This window comes from Lytechinus pictus, chromosome 1 (genome assembly GCF_037042905.1).
Source record: "Lytechinus pictus isolate F3 Inbred chromosome 1, Lp3.0, whole genome shotgun sequence".
In the NCBI taxonomy this organism is placed as follows: Eukaryota; Metazoa; Echinodermata; class Echinoidea; order Temnopleuroida; family Toxopneustidae; genus Lytechinus; species Lytechinus pictus.
The window spans coordinates 29334230-29361920 of NC_087245.1; the positions used below are offsets into that span (position 1 = coordinate 29334230).

At 37.7% G+C, this 27691-nt stretch overlaps 2 protein-coding genes across 2 annotated transcripts; one reads left to right on the forward strand and one right to left on the reverse strand.

The window, feature by feature from the left end:
* The first annotated feature begins 4792 nt into the window (after positions 1-4792).
* LOC129260655 (uncharacterized) lies at positions 4793-12954 on the forward strand. The gene is made up of 4 exons (XM_054898612.2): positions 4793-4957; positions 7014-7123; positions 7593-10186; positions 10446-12954. Exons 2-4 carry the CDS (start codon positions 7045-7047, stop codon positions 10776-10778), a joined length of 3006 nt encoding a protein of 1001 aa, XP_054754587.2. The 5' UTR covers positions 4793-4957; positions 7014-7044; the 3' UTR covers positions 10779-12954.
* On the reverse strand, positions 10909-27691 carry LOC129260666 (solute carrier organic anion transporter family member 4A1-like). The gene is made up of 12 exons (XM_054898623.2): positions 27243-27691; positions 23500-23681; positions 22900-23208; positions 21852-22056; positions 21236-21335; positions 19068-19189; positions 18232-18486; positions 17739-17934; positions 17029-17200; positions 16407-16588; positions 15962-16026; positions 10909-15641 (listed from the first exon to the last, which is right to left on the reverse strand). The coding sequence occupies exons 2-12, from the start codon at positions 23638-23640 to the stop codon at positions 15358-15360; spliced, it is 2031 nt and encodes a 676-aa protein (XP_054754598.2). The 5' UTR covers positions 23641-23681; positions 27243-27691; the 3' UTR covers positions 10909-15357.

Genomic DNA, 27691 nt, shown 5'->3' on the forward strand with positions numbered 1-27691 from the left:
GGGGGGGGGGCACTCAGTATATAATGCATAGTGGGTATGTGCCGCGGAGGGGACCCCCATTTTTACACTCAAATTTCCGTTCCAAGGCATAGCATTTTTGTCTTATTGAGAAATAGAACAAAGAAAGCCGCTCCAAGGCATATCATTTCCTTCTTATCGAGAAAAAAGAAGAAAGAAATCCGCTCCAAAGCTTCGCATATTTTTCGTTACGCCGTTCCGGTCGCATTGATCTGCTACAATTTTGGTGAAAAGCGGCCGTACAGCGCTTTTCGACCATCGCCTAAGCGCGAGCGCACCCGGCGGAGGCCGCGCTAGCTGCGTCATGCACGATTGCCCGTTCCATAGGGATGCATACGCACTCACAGAGATACGGAGATCCGTTCCGAGGACCCCTGTTTTCACAAACATTTGTAGTTCCGAAGCCCGTTCCGAGGACCCTCCTTTTTACAATAAGCCCGCTCCAAGGCCCCCGTTTTTTGCCTCGCCCGCGGCACACCCCTACCACTTTTTTGGTCGAGTGCCCCCCCCCGGGCCCTATGGAACGGGCAATCGTGCATGACGCAGCTAGCACGGCCTCCGCCGGGTGCGCTCGCACTTAGGCGATGGTCGAAAAGCGCTCTACGGCCGCTTTTCACCAAAATTGTAGCAGATCAATGCGACCGGAACGGCGTAACGAAAAATATGCGAGGCTTTGGAGCGGATTTCTTTCTTCTTTTTTTCTCGATAAGAAGGAAATGCTATGCCTTGGAGCGGCTTTCTTTGTTCTTTTTCTCAATAAGACAAAAATGCTATGCCTTGGAACGGAAATTTGAGTGTAAAAATGGGGGTCCCCTCCGCGGCACATACCCACTATGCATTATATACTGAGTGCCCCCCCCCCCCCCGGGTTGTGCGTACACGTATTGCCGGTATACGAACTCGAATCGCTTGTCTGTCCTCAAAGGTTGAGTGAGTTTCTTATGGTTAGATAATACGGTTGTCGATCTGCCCGATCAGTACATATCCGAGCTTTGCAATGCTCACGATGGACTTTCCCCCAGTGCATGGGTCAAAGCATGTCTGGATCGATTTGTTTACTCATGGTTTCACGGGTACAAAACGTTTCCCATAAAGTGGCACTTCATTATAGGAATATTAAGATTTTTATCAGTAACGTCATATTCGAGCAGCTGCCTCGTATGTTACATCATGTATGTAATATAAAATGCATGAATTTCAATGTTTAATGGCTCCTGATGACTATTTTTTTTTCTTTTCCAGAATGTACAATTGCGGCAATTTAAAAAAAAAATGACATATTGATATTTTTTAATTCACAATACGTGGAAAGCTGCTACATTTGACGTCACAAATAAGAATAAACTTATGATAACTAAGCTCTTTAATCTTTGATTGATTTTCCCTAAACCTTCTTCAGTGTTTTCTAATTATTTCCTCCTTTTTTTTTACTATAAACTTTTTCTCAAGGAGAACTTCCCCTTTCACAGTTAAACATACAAACAGCATCATGTCATTTGCATTTTGCCCCCATTCACATTGTTAAGTTGAAGCTCACTGCACTTAAGAACTTTGTGCATATGGCGCACACACAATCTTAGGAAAGCTCATGATTTATCTTAAATTAGGAAAGCTCATGATTTATCTTAAGTTAGGAAAGCTCATGATTTATCTTAAGTTACAATGTTTCCTGTCATCATGTAAACAGAAATAATAAGATATAATAAACAGGTAGCAATTTGCCTTATTATTCCGCCTTTTCAGGTCAAAACATTTTAAGATGCAATTTTTGAGAAGGGATTTTCTTCACAACCAAATATAAAATTTATGTATATGAAACCGTCCATCTTGCTTGTCAGTCCAGCTTATACACAAATGACATGTCAGGCAAATAATGAATCCTAAATAAATACACGCAGTGCCGTATTCAGCGCACCCACAAAATCAAGCCAACAGTCACTGAATTAAAGGGATGGTCCAGGCTGGAGATATTTATATCTCAATATATAGAGTAAAACTCACAGGGCAAAATGCTTAAAATTTGATCAAAATCGGATAACAAATAACAAAGTTATTGAATTTTAAAGGTTTACATTTCTAGGCATGTCTTCATGAATATTCATTAGGTGGACAGATGATGTCATATTCCCACTTGTTCTTTTTTTATTTTATTATATCAAAGTTTTACTACCAAGAACTATAACCAGATAACAATTGGATTGACAACTGATTAGTGCATTAATTATTTATTGCCGCAACTTATTTCATTTTAATGCAGGCACATCATTTACACATGTATGTAAAAATGAAACAATTTCGTTTTAATGTTAGAAAAAGGGAAAGTGGGGATATGACATCATCAGCCATTCCTAATGAATATTCATGACGATGTGCATAACTGTTTTCACAAAATATTGATATAATTTAAAATTCAATAACCTCGTTATTTGTCATCCGATTTCGATGATATTTTCAGCATTATGCTATGTCAATTTTACTTTATTTATTTAGATATGAATAATTTCAGTCCGGACCATCCCTTTAACGTGAGTATGGAAAAGATAATCCGAATTGTTGGGGCAAATATTCAGAGGTTACCCAGCATTACATTTTCAATTTACTTGCATGTGAAAGAAAATATTCTCACCTTTATACTGTACCTCTTATACCTGCCATTACCCAATTAACTGATGTAAAAATCCCGGGGTTAAAATCACGTGGTACAAATTTTATTTTTCAAGTTTTGGCAAGTTAGCCTGAGATGAATGTGAGATGAGTGATTTATTTTGTCACTTGACATGATCACTCTAAATAATAATAATAATAATAATATTCAGTTCTTTTATAGCGCATAACACATAGCAATGCATGTCCCTATGCACTTGGATGGAATTAAGGAAAGAAATTAGAAAGTAAGTAAAGAGTGTTGGGCACTGAGTTCATTACAAGTTAAACAGATACTTTTTTAGGGAAGTCTTAAACTTATCGAAATCATGAATATTTCTCATATAATTGGGAAGTGCATTCCATAAGACGGAAGAGGCATGTGCAAATGAGCGCTAACAATGGGAGGAATAGCAAACAGCTGATTTGTGCTTGATCTTAGAGTACGAGTAGTCTGATGTAAAGTTAATAATTCGGTTAAATATGATGGAGCTATCTCATGGAAGCATTCATATGCAAAAACTAATGATTTGAAAGAAATACGAGAATGAATAAATAGTCCTTATGTACGTATAGGTTATATGTTAATCAATGCAATGTTGAAAGGGTTGGTATTCCCATGCCGTATCCCTGATCATGGACCTACAAAGAGAACGCGAGCCTTTCCTTTGATGTAATGACTGTCACCGTCACATGATTGTGTGCATATTAATGAGAACATTCACGTGTTCTGCCAATATCGACTACCAAGGGGCATCTGAATACAAACTTGGAGCAATTTTCCTGGTCTTGGTTCTAGTTGGTTGGTGTACTATTTCAAAACAGGCATTTCAATATAAGTATGTGGATAGCTATAACATTGCTATGAGATTATGGCCAGAGTAATCAATAAAATATCGTCACATGCATATATCTATTCAATTTACAAACTTTTATTCATTTCATTCTATTCCATTTTCATTTGGTTTACATGAAGATGTGCCAGGCCCTCGGAGAGGAACGTAAGCATCGGGTACTCTGGTCTCTTGCTTACATGCATTCATGCTTCCTTAGAAATCATGGAGGAAAAAATATCACAAAAAATATCCAACCCTCGATATTCGAAATAAAGCTATTCGTCATTTTTTATTATCATCATCATGATATTAACCGGGCATGGTGGCTCAGTGGTAGAGCGTCCGCCTCATGAACGGGAGGTCGTGGGTTCGATCCTCGGTCGAGTCATACCAAAGACTTATGAAAATGGGACCTTCTGCCTTCTTGCTAGGCGCTCAGCATTTAGATTGGAGAAGGGTAATAATAACATATTATGTTATGCAGGGCCCGCTGGTAGAGCAGTTTCACTAACTGGCTATACCCTTGGCTATACCCTGGGTAATTAAAACGTTATTAGTATCATTATTATCATCGTCGTCGTCACCGTCCAACACCAAACATACCGTTATCGGCAGTCTATTTCATTCTAAAGCTGGATACGCTGACGGAGTTTCATCCTGATTCCTGGCACATTGAATTTTGAACGAAAGATTCAAAGCTCATAATGAATTTGACATCACCCCATAGATCCGACATGCCATCCTATATCACCCTACAATCAGGTATAGAGGAAAAGAGGGTAAGGTGTCCCTTGCAGAATTTGTCAAGACTGTTGACTTCTTCGGGGGGGGGTGGCTTGTCAATTATTTGCACCTGCTGACGAGGTTTGACATGCTCCCAGAAGCGTCATGATGAGCCAAAAGTTTTGAGAGGGCGGACATGGAATATATAGGGCAAAAATTACTATAAAAAAGCTACGAGCGAAGAGAGTGCATGCATGAGCAAAATATATGACCCTATTAATACAAAAATCGAGTTTTGTGATAGGTCTCGACATAACATTCGGAAAATAATATCATATCTCACTTCTTTTCTTTTCCATTTCTTTCTTTTATTAATTTGTGTTTATCTTGGTCTTGAAAATATTGGGGGTGGTTCATAAGGCCCCAAAGCCCCCTCCCCCATCTGCACGCCAGTGGGTACGCCATTACCACTGAAAGTTTGCTGTAATTTAGCAAATGGCTGCTTCTCTATGAGCAAGATGAACTGATGAATATCGGCATGTGCATCCGGCACTATACTGTATATACCGGACGTTGGAACGGAGGTATTTATCTCACTATTGTTCAACCAAAGATCACAAGTGATCCGCTCCAACGTTAAGGTAAATTCACGTTCCAGATTCTGTTTCCTGCTGGCAAAATTTTGAACTAGTTGTTCATAAACCTGTTTCGTTATATCCATGAGAGAACAAAGAAGGGTGAGTAAATAATTTTTTCCCAAAATATTGTTCCAAATCGTTGATCTAACACGGGACGTATATTGCGTGTATTTCTTTCCGCTTTCATAGTTTTGCAGAGTGGAATGACAGTTTTTTTTTTATAGATCTGTGATCAGTAGTGACCGTGATGTTAACATTTTCGAAAAACACATCCATGTCATTTGAAGCTTTCTACAAAGAACTGTGCTAATTCGTTGTGTTTCTTGCTTCATTATTATTCCGACACTCTCTTCACTATTCAGTATGGAAAGGGTGTAATTCAGATTATTAAAAGTATTTACAGAGTACGGAAATATGCCTATAGCTTTATGTATGTATTCATTGTGATATGCAACTTGTGTCGTTGTACATCCTGCCTAGCATTTTTCTTTTCATTAAACCATTTTATATGAAATAAAAACTCGCATGTGACGTGTTTAACATCAGAAATTCAATAAATGAATATAACTATAGTAAAGGTATCATTTTAAAATGTGACCCAAAACCCCTCCTCCTCGAGTTTGTTCAAAAACTTCCCTCAATGAGATATCCCTCTTTTCGAAGGGAGGATGAAAATTCGGTGGTTGGAATTTTGGCTTGTCAAAAATATTTCTGCAGGGAAATCGATCAACTTAAATAAAATTCCTTTGCCCAACCCACCCTCGGTAACATTCATGATTGTATACAATGATAAATTAGTAACACAAAAACTGTGTTACTTACAGTAATATCTACAGTGCAACATCACTGGTAATACTTATATAATACTTATATCATTGTTATCACTTTTGTCACCATAATATCATTATAATAATATCGTTATCATTGTCGTATTCACCATTACAACAATCATTGCTTTTTTACACAATTAATGAAACTAGGTAACTTCATAAGGATTTTAGATTGAGGGAGCAGGGGGGGGGGGGGGTTCGGGACAAGGTACCACATTTCTTCATTCTATGTTTTGTTATAAAGGCATCGTGACTTGCCTACAGTTGTCATCGAGAACCGTGGCTCATACGCGACAACTTCTGCTTGTATTGGTGAAATAAAAATAATCCATTTATATTACCCAGTAACATTTGCGAATATTATTGTTTGATCACATTTATCAAGTAAATGTACGGTAAACATGCCTTTGTGTAATCTAACGGGGACTTTGACATTCTCGACCGAAAGGCAAATAAAGCACACTTTTTCACTGGCATTGCAGCAGAGTAGTAAATGCTAATGTATATTTTGGAATAAAGCAATACAATATGAAATATGTTATGAAAATCGTCGTGATGTTGCCTATGGAGCGATCACATCTGGACAATTTAGCCAGCGCACGACGCCGACGTACTGTCCTCGTCGACGGCCGTTTCCTCCTTTAAACCAATGTCTTGTTATCAAACACTTCATTCTTAAAATATCGAGATTGCATTTTGTTAACAACACAAGATATAAAGAATTCAAATTATTTGTATAAATGAACATTTGTGTTGTTAACAAAGGGAAATTATTGATATAAAGAAATGGGATTAAGAAAACGGTTTGCCATAGCCTGCGTACGTCTCGTACGAAGGCTTAAGTATTCTTCATTTGAATCGTATTTAGATATGATGTTTCCGCTATAGCCCAAAAGCCTGTGGAACAAGAACCCGGGACATGAACTCATATGTAAATATGTACAACATCATCAAAATATGTTTTGGTGGTACTCGTGTCCCACGTGTTCTGTACTGTCGTGATGAAATAGTACTTATCTTAAATATCTTATTATGATGTGAACAATGCCCCAGTACTCAAACAGTAACTGAAAGAATAATGACTTAATGATACTATTAACAATGCACTTCGTATATTCTTGAAAATCGAAACTCTGAACACTTATATCCAGTTGAACATGATAAATTTACCTTGGTTTGAACATTTTGTTTTACTTTCGATGTTTACATTCGGAAAAGTGGTTACCAATTGATTTAGGCATGTGTTGCCAATTTATGGTTACCGTGTGACAGGAAAAGGGTGCTAGTTCGATTATATTATCATTCTCTTCTTTCTTTTCACTCAGTTATTTGTTATTTCAAAACGACGGTGTATCAATGGTCGACGCTTATTTCCTCTTCATGGCTCTACTTTTGCATATCGTTATTCTTCAGCTGCTGTCGATATATGCTTCAGGTACGTTTCCCACCTTTATCGGTGACTATGTATATTATCCTGATTTCGCTACTGTTTGGATAATGGGATATTTGTATGTTTTGGTATACGAACGGCATGACAAAGAAAAAAAATCTTCTGCCCACCCCATTGAGTGCTTGAAAATATGAATTAAACCTGCAAGATTTATTCTTTTTTTACTGTAGATATATGAACATTGTTTTTTATGTGATCTTTCGTTATGTACCCCCTCCCGTATGTTCATCTCTCCCCACTCCTTTAGCTCGATCGCCCTATCTATTGCTAACTCTCCTTCATGTATTTCGTAATTACGGCCAAAGACGATCAGGCACTGGTAACTGCCATAAGTAACCATATTATAAGAATGGCAAACACCCAAATGAAAATTTGAAGAAGTGACACGCATCAAGCAAAGTTTCTTTGTCAATGTCTCACACGTAGATCTTTATTTTAATTCTTTCTTTCACAGCAACGACGGTCAATGTCACAATAGGGGAAAACACATTTAAGACCTGCACCTCGTCATCGTGTGGCAATGTAAACTGTGGAGAAGTACCCGGTGATCCAACTCCTTGTCATTGTGACCAGGCATGTGAGTTCTACAACGACTGCTGCGGAGACTACAGAATGGTCTGCTCTGGGACGAACTCTACAGAGAGCACAAGGGGTTTCCGTGAGACAGTGGATGATATAGGAGGAGAGGTGAACACTGAGTGCATCTCTCCGAACGCAGATTCATCAGATGCTTTCTGGATGATTCAGTCATGCCCTGAAACGTGGCATGATGCTGTTTTGCGCAATAGGTGCACGTCAAATGAGTCTTCAACAAACACCGATTTGAGGCTCCTGCCAGTGGTCCATGGTGGTGTTACATACAGAAATATATTTTGCGCTGTCTGCAATGGTGTCGAGTTCTATAGCGGCGGTCTCACTGGTTGGAAGTTTGAATTCAGTTGCTTGAAACGGCATGCAACATTTGTCGAGTCCGAAAACATAACAATTCACGAACTCATCAATTCTGAAAATTGCGAACCACGTTTTTCGCCTCCTTCAGGTGTGCCACAAAGTAGTCTTCGCCCATGTCTGAACTATAATTATGTAGCAGGTTGTCCGCCTGATTCCCCACGGACTCTTCTAGAGGGATGTATGTCCTTTACTGGTATCTTCACAGAAGAATCGACAGGTCGATACAAGAATCCATACTGCAAACTTTGCAATGAGGGCGCAATCAGTAAGAATTGGACAACTGATGAACAAAAAGAATACGTGGAGAGATTATGCTCCTCTCCGGGGGAGTCTTTGACACCTGTCGTCGCGTCTAGCAGCATTGGCAGCTTTAGCTTTCTAGACGAATCTGGAGAACCCAGCGACAATGATATCGGCATGTCCCTGACACCGATCTCCGTGATTGTTGATTTTTCTGCTAAGAGTAGTGTGTCCATCTTCTATTCTGAGAACATGGTTGTGGAAAGGCAGGTGGCGTGTAACTTTGGTGAAGTCTACGATCTGACGTCTGATGGATGTGTGGCAGTCACATGTACTGATGGATATACACTCACTAATGGTAGGTGTGTCAGGGATGCACCGTCGGTTAACCTTACATGTGGTAACAATAATGCCAATTTGGAGTTATCCATGACTGTGGTAATAGCGACAGACAGCAATGACACGTGCCTGAAACTGGAAATTGATAAATTGGGTCAGCTTTCGAACTGCATTGCTGTAAGCCTCAACTTGCCCAATGAATCATTCACTATTAAACATCAAATTCCACAGGATAATGTCACTAAACAAGTAGATAATAACACTAATTGCAAGGAAGTTATGCATGAGGGACGGGCTTACACATCCATGGAATACACATTTTACACAGCAGTCCTTGATTATGCAGAGCTTGAAGACGCCATCGACAGGTCGCTTCTGTACGTTTATCAGCCAGCGATGGGTTGTGATATTAAAGATGTAGACATTTCACGCAGATGTGTCGCGATAGAAGGGCTCCCCAATTGTGATCGCGGCCGTAAGGAACTTTCCTATTATCAATTTCAAAATCATAATGGCACATCTTTTGTTTACGATAATGAGACGGGCAACCTCTACCATCCATATGAGACGGAGCTAATTGCGACTTACGACAGCCAATATCCTTCGACCATTCGCAAGTTCCATAAGAAAGAAGTTGTTCACATCTGCGATCGAGGGCACTTTCTTTCCTGTCCACTCATATCTCGAAACGTATCATATTTCACCACAGTGGAAGGGAAGTCTAATTTTCTAAGACATGCAGCGACCGGGGAAATACTTGGTCCAGATGAATACATGGTGGCAGCAGATGGTAACATCCAGGTATGTGTGCCAGAGGGATCGGGTCAAAACGCAACAGTGAACGAAACTGTCGTGAAATACTTTTTCCGGTACGATCAGTCGCAGGTTATTCTTAGCTACGTTGGTGTGTGTATGTCACTCGTTGCACTAATCGCCACTTTCCTGACGTACAGTACCTTCCCTGTCCTCCGACAGTGTGTCAGCAACAAACTTATCATGATACTCTGTGTAGCTCTTTTTGCAGCTCAACTCCTGCAATTACTGAATGGCATTGCAACAAGAAACGCTTACGCCTGCATGATAGTAGCAGTAATCGGTCATTTTCTGTGGCTCTTTGTTTTTGCCATGACAACAGGTCTAGCGTTCGAACTGGATAGGACTTTCGGCAGCTTGAACAACTTCAGCGTGTCCTCAGATAGTCTCGTCTCGCTTTTGAAATACACGACATTCGCACTTTCCTTAGCCGGTGCCATCGTTGCCAGTTGTCTTGGGATTCATTTCACAATAGGGGAAGAGATAGACTTTCATTACGGCAGTGAAACTCTATGTTGGATTGGTGACAGGACTGTGAATCTGATAGCATTTGGTGGGCCACTCGCGATCTTCTTACTATTCAACATTATATTATTTGGACACACAGTGCACGGAATAAGGCATGTGACCAAGATTCGAAATCGTGCTATCCGGCATTCTAGCACTTTAAAGGAAAGGGGAAAGGAGCTACAAATATATTGGAAGGTATGTATCAGCACTTTTATTTCTGTTCTGGTATCTTACCATGGTAAATGCTCATGGTAGTCACTGAGTGCACTTCATCGCCAAAAGAAGTCCCAATCATGACAAAGTTGTAATATGCAATGGGGTCAGGTTTGTTTATACGTAAATATGTAGCTGAAATATTATTGATCAACTCGTGCTTTGTTTTATTTTTACATTATTACTACATGGTTCCCTCTCTCATACACCCTCTCTCTCTTCCCATCTTTTTCACGTGTAGATATCAACACTATTAGGTTTCACCTGGCTTTTCGGGTTCGTAGCCGCTTTTGCAGGAGTGCCAGCCCTATGGTACATCTTCATCATCCTAAATTCTCTCCAGGGCGTCTACATTTTTCTTGCGTTCATGGCCAACAAAAGGGTCTACCACCTCTGGGCCAGCGTACTGTGCTGCAGGACACGGGGTGACAAACTGACAAAGCAAGGAAAGGGCCATCGCAGCAATGGTAAATCAACGACATTGACACTGGTTGCAGGAACAGTATCGACGACATCTGAACACCGTATCGCCAACCAGTTCACAACCTGGAACTCGAGTGCGACAAAGGTGTGACATGTGGCTTCAAATGTCTCATTTTATACGTTTACTTAGCAGATCTTACGAGAAATTACTGTAGATTTGGGGTGTTGATACATCTTCTTAATGCTCAGGCAAAAACATTCGACACAAACACATGTAGGTATAAAAAATATCGCATACATGTATTTATTGGTTGAGATCAAGCGACACCAGAATAAAAAAAGAACAAACACCAACAATCCTAATCTTCATCACAAAATAATTATGTACTTATTGTGTAAAAGAATTATAAAGCTATCAAGAAGGATAATGAAATTAAAAGTCATTGCATTTGGACCTACTCAAATTCTGAATAATACTAAAAACTCTGTCCATGTCATTGCATTTGGACCAACTTAAATTCTGAATAATACTCAGAACTCTTTCATGTTCGTTTTAAATCTTGACGATGAGACTTCATGAATACAGACACGAGTAATAACGGTCTCATCATCGATGAAAATAATGTCCATTGATAAGAAACATTGGGATGCTTTCAAACGTCTGAATGGATCCTATTCAAACCATTAACTGACAGCATACACATGATCCATCTTGCCTAAAATGCAAATCGATGATGGCAGGTCATATAAACAAATACCTGGTCAAAGTTTCGATATGAGGAAAATTCGCCAAATTAGGATTCACGCCATTAATATTCAGAAAACAAATATGTTCGGTCAGTATAATTCGGCTATTACCTTTGGCGTGTAAGAATGGTTTTACAGGTAATGTGTGGGTTATTATTTCTAAAGCCCCCGTTAATTTTGTAATGATATTGCACATTGCGGCTCACCATTCCATAATTAGGTATAGAATCGTGATAAGCAAGCTATCCTTTACAAATATCTCATTTATCATATTTATGGTCATACTCTGCAGTTCCATTCTTATTTCGTTTAACGTGACTGTGCACTATTTCATGTAAATTGCATATGTATATACTAGTTTGCAGTTATTGTGCTATTGCGTCGAAGTGATATTTACACATACATGCATTCGGGAAAAGATATCCCGCTTATTCAACCATCCTTTTAATGGATAACTTCTTTAGTTAGTATTATCTTCTTGGCTGAAATATATTGGCAACAAACAAACCACTTCCAGATTGGGATTTTTTTTTCTTTTCATCGAAAGGAGAAGTCCAAGGTGACATTGAGTTGCCTTTAAAAATCAGAAAAATGCACCTTTTTGACGTCACCTTTCCCAATGGACTCATTTAGTAAATCCCACTCAAAAATGTAATTTCTTCTGTATCTACCGAAAGTAAATTTATCACATCATAGAAATAAATCATATCGCAAGATAATTTCAAATACATATGCATTTAAAAGAAAACAAATTAACAAACTGACATTAAAAATAACGCATATGACTTTGAACTGGACGTAACTGATGTGAAAACATTTACATTTTAATCAAGCAATACATGTATACTCCTAATACTTTTCAGGCACCGTTACACAAAGATTACTGATCATTGAAATTTTGAAACAACGATAGATTAGTTGTAAGTGGATTTGGAGATCCTCAAACTCATGCACCCAGTCATATTGATTGGTCATTGTTATGTCCCCTTATTTACTGCAAACCTTTGTGTTTAATAGAAGCCCCGACAGCATAGTCTTTGTTTTCAGGCACTTAACGAATTAGCACATTTACTGAATATCTCACAAGGAATGATAAAAATACCCTGTATCCTTTTGACCCTGTAATCCACTTGGTATAAAGTTTCATAAGATTGACCCTAAAAGGACTGGGGGGCATGATGCCCCATCCCCCCCCCCCCTTGATGCTTCGCGCGATATTTCCCAAATGCAAAATGAAAGCACCGCAATTTTTAAAGACTTTTTTCTTTGAAGTCTCGGGCAACTCAATCGCGACGCACGGGTATAGCATCGCGACGCCACGTGACTTAATGGCTCATTTTTGTGTACAAAGTCTATGGGAGATGAAATTCATATAAGGGTGATTATTTTTCGTTCTAATTGGTCTGCTTAATTAATTTAGGGTTTAATTTAGTTGTTAAATGGTCTGCAATAAATTCCATTGAAAAAAAAAATAACAAGGAAAAAAAAAAGATATACATAAGAAAATCTTAAAACAAATACATGAGGAAAAATTTTTCTTTGTGAAAACCTGTAAATTAGATTACAAAGATGACATCTGGTAAAAAAGAGGAAAATTTAAATTGGGTGTTAAATTTTCAAATAATGATTTTCACGAATAAATTTGCATATTTTATTCATACTAAATAGAATTAATTATTTTCAGATTTTTATACTGGCTTGTAGTTTATGTGCGTCCCAGATTTTGGCGCGAACGGCGGTCGAGATCAGAAGGGGGGCATCATGCCCCCCAGTCCTCAGTACATCTCAAATAGCCCAGTCCTTTTTAGGGTGAATCATTAATTACTCGTTGACATAATCAGAAGGGCTCCAATGTTTGAACGTAGAAAAAAATACATTTACACTCAATAAAAACACAATAAAATTAGAGATCCCGTATAGATTTTATATATGATGTATTATAATATTTTAAACATGGCCCGTATTCTGAACTCAGGTTTAAATTAAACCCTGGTTTAAAGTTGTGGTTTAACTATGGAGAGCCAATTTGGGGCCCAAGTCCCTAACAGTATACACTCCATTCATTAACTCATATGACACCCAAATTGTTCATAATTGTCTGGGAATGATAACTGAAGTATTTTTCTTCATTATGAAAGCATAATGAAACAAAATAGTAAACATAAGAAATATACAATAAAAACATTTTTTTAATAGTTGGCTTCCCATAATATTAGCACAGAGTTTGACCGTGGTCTAAGTTAAACTTGACTTCAGAACACGGCCCAATGCAAACAATTTATGAGTTGAATGTGTGAAAATATTGGGGTTTAGTGGGGGTGAGAAAGTTATATATAACGCTTAGATGTTTTGTAAAATTTTACATTGTCGTTAAAATTCATTTTAAAAAACCTGATTGAAATAATAACATTATTGAGATGAAAGTATTATTGAAATAGTAAGTTCATAAATTACACACGTTTTTACTGTGAATCTAGTTTTCATTAAAAAAACGTGCACAAAGAATACTGTTTTATGCAGTCCTTGAAATTGTGCCAGAGATTACCTAAACCGACGCCATATATCTTATGACCAATGTTGGATTACACTTTATAAGCAGTTTCACAAAATGAATAATTGAACCATAACCCCCCCCCCCCCCCACATTCGTTACTTCATTTTAAAAAGTTAAAAATCCATTCCAGAAGTGGGAAATCAACAGGGCAATTCAATGTATGGTTGACCCTTATTTGCTATATAAAAATTAAATGCTCTATAATTATTTCAAAACAATGTGTTTTTTTTTCGTCAATTTTTACATGTTCCCTGAGAAAGAAAATATGGCATGCTGAAAATATTAAAAGCGGAAAGAAACAAAAAATATATTCATATCGCTATCTAATCAGAGTATTTTGAGGGTTTTTTTCTCAACCGAAAGTTTCTATTGATATATGAATAAAAAGTGTGTAAGGATTATCGGGAGAATTTAGTACGTTTCTGCTACAACTTACGGAGGTTTTTAAGTGCCATCGACTTGTCAAGATGGGGAGATACGTTTTCTCGCCAAGTCGACATATGAAAAGTTGTATGTCGACATCGTGATGGCGAAATAATTATCTTGCCAGTTCGATATAAAAAAGTTTTTTTGTCAACATGGCGAGATACATTATTTCATCGAGTCGACTTATGAAAGGTTGTACGTCAACATGGCGAGATACATGAACTCGCTATGTTGACATATAGCAATTATTGGCGAGATTTAATTTTATATCCAGAGGTGCACACCGCGCGCCAATGGATGTTGGTATATAACTAGCCACACTGCATCGGCCAGGATTCGTTTCCAATTACGGGATAAGGTGCCTGCATGGTGTTGATATAAAACTAAATCTCGTCATTTACTATTTATAAGTCAGTAATGCGTGATTATGATCACGCCATGTTGACATATAACTTTTCATATGTCGACCTGGCGAGATAATGTATCTGGCCAAGTCGACATACAACTTTTTTATATTTCAACTTGGCTTGATAATTATCTAGCCATGTTGACAGACAACTTTTCGTTTATAGTCGACTTAAGTTGAAAAGATTACAGTCGAATCGATTTTCACACGATTCTCTTTCAGCCTCATTCCACTCCTACCAATAAGTTATTTGCATAGAAAATTCTGACAAAATAATGTCACGAAAGCATCACTTGGTCCCAATGTTCAAAAGTGGAAGAAGTCATAAATCAAAGACACAGAAAATTAAGAGAAATGCATTACTCGTTTAAGTTTGCACACTTCTTTGTTTTCATCCTGTGTTTAACCCTTCACGTTTTTCATTTCCTGCGGATGAGACTCGACGAAACTTAGAAATAAAATGATCAAACACAGTCGTTTGAAAAATTCAACTGAAAAGCCTGCTGGTCATTATATATTATTTGTTTCAAATTTAGAAATATAAATACATATCCGTAACAAAATACCCTTTTCGAAGATGCTCATTCAAAGCTTTTATCACGCAGTATCATCTTTATGAACTGACTCTCTTGAACTTCCGATTGCATTTTGATCCACATCTACCACACTTATCCTTTCATTGCCACTTGGTTTATAAAACGCTAGCGCTCCTATAAAGAAGAAAATGGATAACAGTCTCAGCATCATACAGAGCAACAGTGCCGTCAGTCCGAATTGTTTGTTGTCGTAAATTAAGCAGGCCGAGCCGTCACAGGAGTCTTGCCACAATACACAAACCCGGTCGATGAGGGCGCCAAACACAACCGGACCGGGTATAGTTCCTGGACAAAAAAGGCGGGAAGTAATTTTTTAATGAGTGTTATTTTCAAACCAGTACGATCACCTAGAATCCCCGCATGTTTTTCTTCTTTTTTTTTTTTGGTTTTGTTTATTCATCATTGCTTCATTTGTTCATTTCGTTTATTCATAAAATATAGATGGGTGGATAAAATTATTGCTCTTTTGAGATAAGGAATAAAAACAATAAAGAATCAACTTTCACGCATTTATAATGAAACATACGAATTGATGTAACAAATATCTGTACCCAATCAAAACATGATTTGTATTACTTCATATGATATGATATGACACAACTTACCGAAAGCTCTGAAGCAAAGCGATTGAATACCAAGTGCAAACGAACGCTGATCGTGCGAAACACATCTAAAAGGTCAGAATAACAATTGTAATGAATATAAAAGTGTAAGATTTTGCAAAAAAATTCTTATTGATGATGGTGACAACAACACAAACAATAATAATAATAAGAAGAATAACAATTATAATAAAAATGACATCTTTGAAAAAAGTGATGATAATAATATCAATAATGATATCAATAATGACTACAATGATAATAAATATAATAATAATGATACAGTAATGACGGGCATTTTAAGATCACTTATCACTAATAAAATGATGATCCTATTACAATACAAAATTATCAAATGTATGTGTCAGTCACAAAAAAATATATGTCTGTGATGTCAGTTTATGTTAGCTCTAACTTGATGATAACACAAAATTTATTAAAAACATACCTTATTGAGGCCATGGTGGACGGGACCAAGGCTAAAAAGGTGCCCAAAAGCTGAAGAAATGTAAGAAAGATATACAGAGTTTCTTTCGAACACGATTGGGGGCAGCGACCCAGCTCTGCCGAGCCTCCAAGCACTTCCGGGTCAATAGTCGAGTTACCAATACATGTGCAGTTAGTATACATCTGTTTCATACACACAAAAATAAAATCATGAAGTAAAAATAAACAAGGTAATATTGGCTACAGGTTATTTTATAAGCATGTCCATTATAATAGTCTTTAATAGTCAAAAATATCATTTTCGAGTATCCACTGCAGTTACACAAAGGATGTTAGATAAATACGAAATAAATAACGCTGTAAAATAGATAGCAGTAACAAGATAACCATAATAAAATATATGTTGACAAATCCTGAAATAGAATAGCTCATCTGCCATGAAAAAAAATAGTTGAATATATCCAAGGCCAGGTCTTTTATAGAAAGCCGACAGGAAATATCATGGTTAACCAAGTAATCAATACCTTCATGCAGATAGAACATACTATACAATATGTACATGTCGGAGGTACAATAACTTTCTGTTCACGAGAACCTTCTTTCGAAATGGGAAAATTAAATACCTTTTCCACTCCGTTTATCTCCCCAGTTTCTAAGCAACCTGCGAAGCATGCTGAGTAGTACAAGATACCATCAGTCCCGCACACTGGATCGTATCTAGTGGGGCAGCCGCATCCCGCATTGCAAGATGCGGTCACATTGCTTTCTAACATTCCATCTCCTTCAATATTTCCTCTAAACGGTTAAAAAATGGAAGAGAAGAATTAACAAAATTTGGAGGTATAAATACCTTCTCTACAAAATGCGACTGGTATGTTATATTTCTTTGGTCTTTATTATTATCAACAACTTTATATTGGATGATTGCTATTGAGGTCATTTGTGTGATATAGCTGAATCATGTTTGCTTTCATTTAACGAATATTCATACTTGAAATTCAAAAGCAAAATACCGTAAGAAATAAGAGATAGTAAATGTGTGTTAAAGAGGGAGGAATAAGAGAATGCAGATGACACAGCAAATCATCTATGATAAAGGCAACAATTTTGTATCTGGACAAATTAACAACCCGCACCCCCCCCCCCCCCAAAAAAAAAAAAAAAAAAAAAAAATAGATGAATAAATAAATAAATAATAAATAAATTTGAAAAAATTAAGAGGGGAAAGGGGGTGAAGATCAAACCTTTGTGATAGAAGTAAGAGCTCCTCCTATTCATACTGTATCCAACAATCAAGAGCACTATTATATTTTTTATGTCCTCTCGTACTCACGTGTTTGAATATGCAATGGACACTCCGGCAAAAGGCACATTGGGACATTGTATGGAGAATGCTGGCAACATACAGAAGCCAAATAAAAGACTACCCAGACAGAAACGAATCATTCCACGAAATTGAAAGTTGAAGAAGGTAACAATCCAGCCCCCGACTAAGGCACCGCAGAGGCTGGCAGGGATGACAAGAAAACCTGTATGAAAAAGTAAATATACAAACTACTACATCAAATGCCCCAACTAGAGTTTCTGTTGATAAAAAATAACTCCCAAAACCAATTCTAGAATGTCTATACAAGCAAAATATGGTGATCATTTTAAGCAAAATTATAAACAAAACCTCTTTTTTATATCCAAGCAGAGAAAAAAAATGTTTGCAAAGACTATTCAATCAACCTTTCGTTCAAGTACTGAAGCATCACTATAATCGTCGGTGACAAGAAGGAGGAGGAGGAGAAGAAGAAGAAATTATAAAATGTTTAAAAGCTAACCTGTTTTTAATGCTGCATCACTTGCAGGAATGTTGAATTGTGTTTCCATAAACTTCGGTCCAAATGTCGCAAGGGATGATATGATAAACCACTCGGTGATGGCAGCCCCGTTCACACACATGAAAGGGATGTTTTTAATCAGGTTTAAGCTAGCTTTGGGGAAATCTTTCAAAGCGTTCCCGTAGCCCGCTCGTGCAGCAAACTCAGAACCTTGCTGTGTTTGAGATACTCTCTTCAAAGCTAACTCTTTGGCCGCTGAAAATAAGGAAAATTATTGTTTATTTCTTAAATGAAGGTCATTCTAAAAACAAATAGTGCAATTGTACTGAAAAAGCAAGGGTGTAAAACTTCAATTCGTGAAATAATAAAATTTAGACTGAAAGATGTACCTTTTGTTTTCATCAAGTAAAACAAAAAGATTTGATGGGAATTAATTTAGAATCTGAATATAAACGACATATTGACAAATAAGGGAATGAAGTAATAACCATCTACAATTATTCCTACATTTTATTTTTTCAGCCTTCTTCTATGTTAATCCAAGAACGGAATTATTATCATCTATCATCTATCAAACCTATATCACTTTCTTGGTTTTACGCCTTCTTACGTACGCATAATTTAAGTAGGGGGCCTACTGTATTGATACTATATGGAAAATGTCAATTGGAAGAAAAATACATGTTGACTTGAATTGAATTGAATCACCACTCTTCTTAGCTCTTGCTTCGGTAAAGATGAACCCAACATGCTTTCTTTCTATCTCTCTATCATACCACCCACGACCCACCCCCCCCCCCAAAAAAAAAAAAAATCAAGTCTCATGATTGGCTTACCTGGCATAGATCTTGGGAACATGAGGAAAGGAAGAGCGATCGATAGAGCCATGCATCCTGTCAGGATGAAACCAAGCCACCATGCACCAACCCACAGAGGACTGTCTGACGAAATCGTTAAGCTATCAAAACAAACAAAATATATAGATCTCTGAAAGACGGAATCGCACTTTATATCATTATTTATCATTAAAATTATCTAAGATCTCTTACTCTGATGATTTTGCTAATTTCTCTTGCAAGGTGTGCTAATGGGAACGGATATGAGCGGGGATTAGCAAACGTTTTCGAGAGAAATAAGCGGCATTTGTTTGTTGTTGTTTTTTTTTGTTCAAAACTCACTTGCATCGACCCCTTATAAATTCGTCACTTCTCTCACTTCATCAGTAATATAGCATTCACTAGGACAAAATTTTACAAACATAACCACACAGCTGCGCTTTACAAATTCCCCTTACTAAATTTCATTCATTGATTATCGGTTTCATTGGGTAAACAGTACATGCACACGCCCGATTTTTATACATCCCGATGTTTCGCTCAAAATTTAATCTACCGCTCTTTGTGTGTAATTTTTAAGTTTACACTACGGAAAATCTCATTCATTTGCTGGGATATATTAGAACTTCCAATCAAGTATATTATTGAATGATATCATGGCTGAAGGCAAACGGAAGTCGTCTAGTAGATATTGGAAAGGTCATAAAGATATATATAGATAATCATACTTCAGTGGTCTAAGAGTGGTTTAAGAGCCCAAGAAAGTTCATTGCCCCCTTGCCCATATTTATTGCATTAATTATCCATAAAGCAAAACGGAAATTGAACACAATCTAAGAAATGTTTAATTAACCCAACATAGTATGGTAAAAATATTAACAGTCCGGCTGTTGGTTAGAAAATCCAAAATCAATTTGCTTGCAATTTTGTTTAACCAACAGTTTCCTAGGTTCATATTTGAACCGACTGGTCGTGAAGGATTAATTTCTATAACGGGAGCTCTCGATCCATGATTCACAACTAAAAGATGAGGAAGTGATATGACCTATTTTAAAGATCATTGATAAGTGAGTCAAGTTTGAGCTGTCGAAATGGAAAGACTAGCTTTACCCTCGTAAGGAAATGTGTGCAGTTCGTATGGCGTTCGACTAGGTATAGTTTTTCAAATCACGCTGAAAGATTGTCTCTATATCAAACGATTTTGGACAAGCTTTATAATCACACTCTTCTGAGGCAAGACGATCTCAGTCCATCTTTTAATTGCATCTTTTATGAGTGGATTTTGCCTCTTCTTGGCGTGGAATAACTAAAAGGATGTTCAGTTCGCTCTAAAGGGAGTGATCCCATAGAATCACCCCGACTAGATAGCTCGTTTACATTTAGAAAGCACCATTACATGAAAATGTCAACATAATATCCGATCGGACACGATGGCTAACTGGGAACATTAGACAACATTAACCTAATATATTGGATTGTAATACTGGCCGAATAATAAATATTTGAATAAAAACCACATCTTCCTTCTTGTCAGGCTCTCAACATAATAATACGGAAGTGTGAAAGATGATATGTTATGATAGGCGTATGCAGGATCGGGTAACAGGTTATGCGACTTTCCCCTGATATACATGTAGCTATAAGTATCATTATTACGATCAGTATTAGGTACATTAAAATCAACAGGTTGCAGAAGAGAACGGACAAAGGCACCCCCTTTCTACACCTCCTCAGAAACCAACACATTACTGCACGAAATATAATTCAATCTAATGATAGAGTGTGGTGACGAAGTGTTGATGTAAATGTGATAGCTTAATCTATAAATATCATATCTAAAAAGACGTTAGTGTGGCAGGGATATGAGTATCACCTTATTAATAACAATATGGAGCATTCATGAGGCACCTATTATCTAGTTACCGTTGAAAGAGGGCACTGTATAAATTATCACCCCAGCTTTAGCCCAAGCTACTAAAGTCGCTTGGTGTTTTCAAGGAATCAATCCTTCAAGGTACCCACCTCACCTGGGTTGAGTGCAGCAAAATGCAGATAAATTTTGCTTTATTTTATCATCACTCACTTATGTTGGTAGGTTTCTATCAGGATATTTTTATATAATTCACAGCAGGCCGAAATATACTTGATTACTACCTTGATAATCATACCTTTCTTGATCTATGGTGATGTCCGTATAGTGGTTTAAGAAGAGTCCCCCGATGAGATACCCTAAGGCTGGGCCAAGCGTTGACATACCCTGAAAGAGACCTGTGCAAAATTAATAAATTTTTAAAGAGAATTTTCAAATGAAGAATAGTAGGCGTAAGCATTGTATAAAACAAAACCATATTGCACAATAATAAATCGCCTACCTTCCATTATAGGTGTAAAATTATATCATGAGATCAACTAAACCAGAGTTCTTTATCCCCCCCCCCCGCACTTTCCTCGCCCAATCATTTTCTTCAAATTTGATATTGGCGTATCTCTAGTCTCTACCAATGAAGTGGCGGCACCAGGATTTTTGCTCTCCATCTGAAGTGAAGAGCAAAACAAAATGTTGGTGGCAAGGGTGGAGAAGAACTTACTATTTAAAAATTTATCCACAATGTCCACAGATAAGAGGGCCAACTGGGACTGAGGGAGGGCATATGCCACTTGTGCCCCCTGTCCTCTTGGTGCCGCCAATGCCAATGCACTTTGTTCTCAACAATGTCATCATTGTGTCGAAATACATAAAAAATGTATTTTCTTTCACTTGCCATTACCAGATTACGTACGTACCCACATACAGAGGTGAGCGTTTCGTCTCAACATTCTCATCGATGTAGGTGACACCCAATGTGTAGATACCAGATGCACTGAATCCGTGCAGGAGTTGGGCAAGGATGAAGACACCAATGTAGTGACTGAGGCCTCCAGAGTTCCCCGTACACTCCCGATCAAGGGTCACGTTGCCATCCAGTGAACAAGTGTCAATGCCTGCCGTCTGCATGGGTTAAAACATTTTTTTAATTAGCACAACCTGCTGAAAGTGAAGGTAAAGGCGGGATGATGATGATCATCATCATCAGGGTCATGGTGGGGCTGATATAGTGATGGTGGTGTTGGGGATGGGGGTGGTAATGATGATGTTGATGATGGTAATGATAATGATGATAATTATAGAGAGGGTGAACCAAGGCATAGATGACGATAGTGATGCAGATGAAGATACCGATGATTATATAGGAAGAGTATCTCATCAAGACTTTGAACATGATAATAATGATGATAATGATTATGATCATGTTAGTGATGCTGGTGGTGGTGGCGGTGGTAGTTGTTGTGGTGGTGGTGGTGGTTATGGTGGCGACGGCGTTAATGATGAATAAGGTGATAATGATGACGACAGTGATGCTGATGAAGATCTCGTGGTGACTTTTGCCAAGATAATGATGATAACGATGATATATTATCATATATTCTATTTAAAAAAATCATAATTATCATTATTATTATCATCATCACTACCATCAGCACCATCACCGTCATATCATCATCATCATCATCAACATGTGATGATATTAATGATGACTGGGATGACAAATGATGATGAGGCAGTAAAGGTTATTATGATGATGGCGATAAAAAATAAGAACATGTAGTCTGTCACTAAGAAAATTATGACAGTAATGAAAATAAGAAATGCGACAAAGACCAATGATTGGAAGTCGTAACAAAATCATATTAATCTCATACTGAAATCTGAATGTAATGTGTATACAGATAATTCATGCGACGATTTAAAGTAGGATTAGGGTTACAATCCCACATAATTCTGAAAACATACCTGGTACTGGTATCGTCCAGTCGTGAAATGCGGCAAGGAAAACAGAAACGAGCTTGCCGCGAACCCCAAAGCTCCTATCCCCAACCACCTCGGTTTGTGAGCCCTATCTCCGAAGTACGTGACGAAGACGACGACCAGTAGGACACCGAAGTCGTATGAGCTCGAGATGAAGCCGCTCTGGACGCTCGGGAGGTTGAACCTGCGTTCGAGCGTGGTCGTGACCACGTACACGATGCCATTGACCGTCATACCTTGCGTGAAACCGAAGAAGCATAGGCATATCAGGAAGCCGATTGGACTGTTACAGAACTAGAGAGAGTGACAGAGAGAGAGAGCGAAGTAGAAGAGAAGAGTATTTTTTTAATCCGGGCGGTGCGTGTACTGTTGTGAAATATTGAATTTTGTTTAGTTTTGTAATTTCATGATCGAAACAGAAACAAACATGAGCAGACTAATACCTATAAATTTCACTTACATAATTATCGAGTGATTATTTTTAATTTCATTTCAATTTTTTTGCTTCCTTCACGGTGACAAGTATAAAGTGATCAGTTATTAAAGAGAATAATAATAAATGCCATGGATTGCTCATTCTCATACCTGCAAGCGACGGGGATGCCATGCCCCAATACCACATTGTGTCTGCTTGTCCTCACCGTAGACCTCGCCAACAACACCTTCATCGACGTTCATACCCTCGATGACTTCGCTCTCCGACGTTTCTTTCCTCTCGTCGGCCATCGATCTTTCTTAGTCGCTGCACCTTTGTCGTTTCGTGATTTCTGATGAAAATCAAAGTAAATTGTTGATTATGACGAGTTGTGTGAATAGTATGTGGCCCTTGCAGTTTGCCTCACACCGGCTCATTTACCTGGTGTCCCAACCAAACTGTTACATTGGCTGTCAGAGAAAATCACAATGAATATAAGATATTTAGCAAAGGTTGTATTTGGGAATGGTCATTCCCGCCATTTGCAGCTGAGCGGGTGAAATCATCGTTCAAATACAACGAGGCCAATTGCAAGTTGTAATAATGTGACTTGTGACCATCACATGACAGGAGGCTTGACATAATATGATTACGAAGAGCTTGACATTGATATGACGTCACGAATTTGGTATGACGTCATGATATTCAAAAGCGGGAAGCCAAGATCAGTGTCGATCTTGAAATGCATGAAAATCTGAAGGCAAAGGAACTTGACATGAAGCCATATGTGGAATGATGTCGAGGGTTTGTCCATAGCGAGTCACGTCCCCGCGTGGAGACATGCAAAGCCTGGACTTCAATAACATATAAGAGGAGTCATTTTATGAATAAACTACGAGCTATATAATTGGTATACATGTAAAGGGGGCAGGGGCAGTTGCCATCCAAATCGTTGGAAAACTTACATTTTAGTTGAAAACAAAATCCCCCATAGTGTGCACGGAACCACCCCAATGACACGAATGACGAGCTTTGCCGCATTGCTCCTTTTCGATTTTTTCCTGAATTTTATAAGCTTCTTGCCCCCCCCCCTCCCCCACCCGAATAACATTTCTGCGTAGGTCCTAGATACATATACATGTAGATCATTATGAAATTAATATTCTAATGTGATTAGGTTTATAATATACCAGCACAAATTCATCATACACACCACATTAACTGACATGATACTTCAAACTATATTAGGCGTATTGTTAAAGAGAACATGCCAATGTTATCAAATGTAATTCATAAAGTGTATCGATAAATTGACCAAGTCAAGCTGAACTTGTTGAGATGATTTACTTAAAAGTCAAGCGAAAATGCCGAAAGGAGTAGAAAAGGAATGGTTGGTGAAAGTTCAATACCCACTTTGTATTATTATTATTATTATTATCATTATTATTATTATTATTATTATTATTACTATTATTATTAATTATTATGATGATGATGATGATGATGATGATGATGATTATCATTGTTATTATTATTATTAATATTATATTATCATTATTATATTATTATTATAACAAAGGCCCTTAATCCCCAACTGTCAAAATAAGTTCTTACAAAATATTGAAAGTCATTCTTAACCGCATTTGGACATGATACATAGTAGGAGATACTAAAACAGGTGATTATGTGCTCACCTGTGTATGTAGATACCCGCACAGGCGTGTCTTGATTCATTTACCCACATGCTTGATTTCATTATGTTATCACATACCCTGGTGCATCATAATTGTAAGTCAATATCATCAGAAACCATATACCGACAATATGGTATTTATTCTCTTTGTCGTGCCCTCATTGGCCCGAATTCTAACTTAGCCCGGGCTAACTTTGGCCCATTGGCTAACTATCCCCTGGGGGCTAAGTTAGCCACCCTTTGAGAATTCGGGCCATTGACGTGAATATGATACAATTTCGTAACGACAGCTATTGTACTTTTTCTGATCCATTTTTAGTCATTCACTTCGGTCAGTAAATCAATTGGTAGCAAACGAATACACAGACAAAGCATGCGGCCTTGACCTATCCACCAAGAGAGTTAGAGAGATTGGCATCAATTCATCGACAGAACCCAAAGTTATTATTCTGTTTCACGAAATGTTGCAAATCTCTTTCATATCCATCAGAGTCAATATTATTCCTGCAAGTGTTCTATCTTCAATGTTGGTGATGTCAAAATGTACCATCCCTTTCAAGAAGTGTTCTCCACGGGATACTCCACTCACTTCAACTATATAGGGAAGATCAATTGGTGGAAATTCATTTGAAGTCAGGCTTAGGTGAAATCCAGAATAAAGAATGAACACCCAAAATGATAGCGCGTAACTTCTCGACGATGTAAATAATAGTTGACGATGTAAATAATAGTTGACGATCTGATAACTAAATTACTGGTCGAAATGTAGAAGCATCATCCAATCGGGCCAATATGTTGTATGGTTTTGTATTTGACCACAGTTTGTTCTCGGCCAGCGATAAATGAACAATTGTCAACTTGTTTTTATTTAGTGTAATGCACATGGTAGTATGGGTAGCCAAATCCATGAAACCGACCGAGTACCTCTTATATACAAATATCACACACCTATTGCACTGGCGTACAGATGCTTGGGGGCATGCCCCCCCCCCCTCCAAAAAAAAAAAAAAAACACGATAATAAAATAATGATAATAATGATAATAATGATAATGAAATAAAGTAAATAATAAATGAATAGATGTATAAATAACTAAATAAATTGATAAATAAATAAAATAATTAATAAATAACAAATACATGAATTAATTGATAAATTAATTAATGAAATGAAAAAAAAAAAAATCACGACCTAGAAAATAGGAGAAAAAGAAAGAAAATGTTATTTGGTTCATTACGCTGCCGAATTGTTGGGTAGAATCACAGCCAAATACTTGATGCAATGAATCTTTTCCTTGTTTTCTAAAACCAGCTACGAATAAGACACAACTTATATATCATGTGCGTGTGTAGGGCTACTGTAGACCACACATCACCTTGAATACTAATTGCAACAGATGTTGGATTCATCCCGTACCATTACATTATAGATGTGTCAAGTCCATGGAACACGCGTGCACGTCCTTGTTTGGAGCTATGGTCGCATTTCGCTCACAGCAAAACCATTCGATCACAAGAAAAATGATAATGGCTATATTATGCGTCAATTAATCCAGTAAATAATATGTTGGGGAAGGGTGATTTCCTCTCATTTGACTATGGTAATTAATTGTTGTCGTCGCTGTTTGTAGGCATTTGATATGCATTATGGTGGTGGTGGTGGTGGTGGTGGTGGTAGTGGTTGTAGTGGTGATGGTGCATGATGAGGATGATGATGATGATGACGGCGGTGACAATTATTTTATAGTGTGAAAATAGATAACATAACACGACCTAAAACCAACATAAAATTCGTAGATATTTTCTGCTATTGAGGCTTTGTCGGTTCATTGTAAGCCACAACGTGAGAGCCTAACCTATATTCATCACTGATCAATGATTTTCATGAATAGGCGCGGCTCAGGCGTACATACAAGGCAAATTTAATTCACTTTATTTTTTGTAGCCCTTCGTTGAGATGTAACGCATAGGAGTTTATTTCATCTTCTATTTCTAAGGATTGTTTTGTGTCCTGAGAAGATCAATATCAACTCAAATTACGTAATTCCTTAATTACTAATAGGAACGTCATCGATCATCTCAGCTGAAATAAAATCAGAGTTAATAATAACATTAGATCAAGGAATTGTTAGTATGCATCCATACTGTCTAGTTATCTATTTAGGCTCTCCTTTAGAACAATACAATATCATACTATACTGTTATGTAAAACTACACTTACCTCGATAAGTTCTGTTCCTCTCGATCCCGTGTCCTCCTCAACAGACCTGAGCTGAGCGATCAACAGACATTCAACATTCGCATTTACACGAGCATCATTCGGGCAGAGCAGTTAATAGCATCAGTCGATCATAATAAATAATCGTACGACCGAAGCTGAATACAGGAATAATCACGTAATAAACAAATGGAGCTGGTTTCTTCCTGTTTTCTACTTGCACTTGAAATTGGCACGTGTACTTGGCTCGACAGGAAATTGTAGCATTTGTAGGTCAATTTCTCCTTTGAGTAAACGTTCCTAAATACCGAGTTGCGGGTATGACCATGTTACAGACGAACAGATTGTGTACATTTAGCAGGTATACAAAACACGCACAGGCGAACGTGGTCGTTCGATCAATCGATGCTAATTATATTCGTAGTCTATTTGAATCATCATTATGTTCCCTC

Excerpts from the sequence above, each read along its gene's own strand:
- LOC129260655 (XM_054898612.2), top strand. The coding sequence starts at position 7,045 with ATGGTCGACGCTTATTTCCTCTTCATGGCTCTACTTTTGCATATCGTT. Across the intron at positions 7,124-7,592 it reads GCTGTCGATATATGCTTCAG|CAACGACGGTCAATGTCACA; the intron begins GTACGTTTCCCA and ends TTTCTTTCACAG. Across the intron at positions 10,187-10,445 it reads AGCTACAAATATATTGGAAG|ATATCAACACTATTAGGTTT; the intron begins GTATGTATCAGC and ends TTTCACGTGTAG.
- LOC129260666 (XM_054898623.2), bottom strand. The coding sequence starts at position 23,640 with ATGGCCGACGAGAGGAAAGAAACGTCGGAGAGCGAAGTCATCGAGGGT. Across the intron at positions 23,209-23,499 it reads GGCATCCCCGTCGCTTGCAG|TTCTGTAACAGTCCAATCGG; the intron begins GTATGAGAATGA and ends CACTCTCTCTAG. Across the intron at positions 17,935-18,231 it reads TGATGCAGCATTAAAAACAG|GTTTTCTTGTCATCCCTGCC; the intron begins GTTAGCTTTTAA and ends TTTTTCATACAG.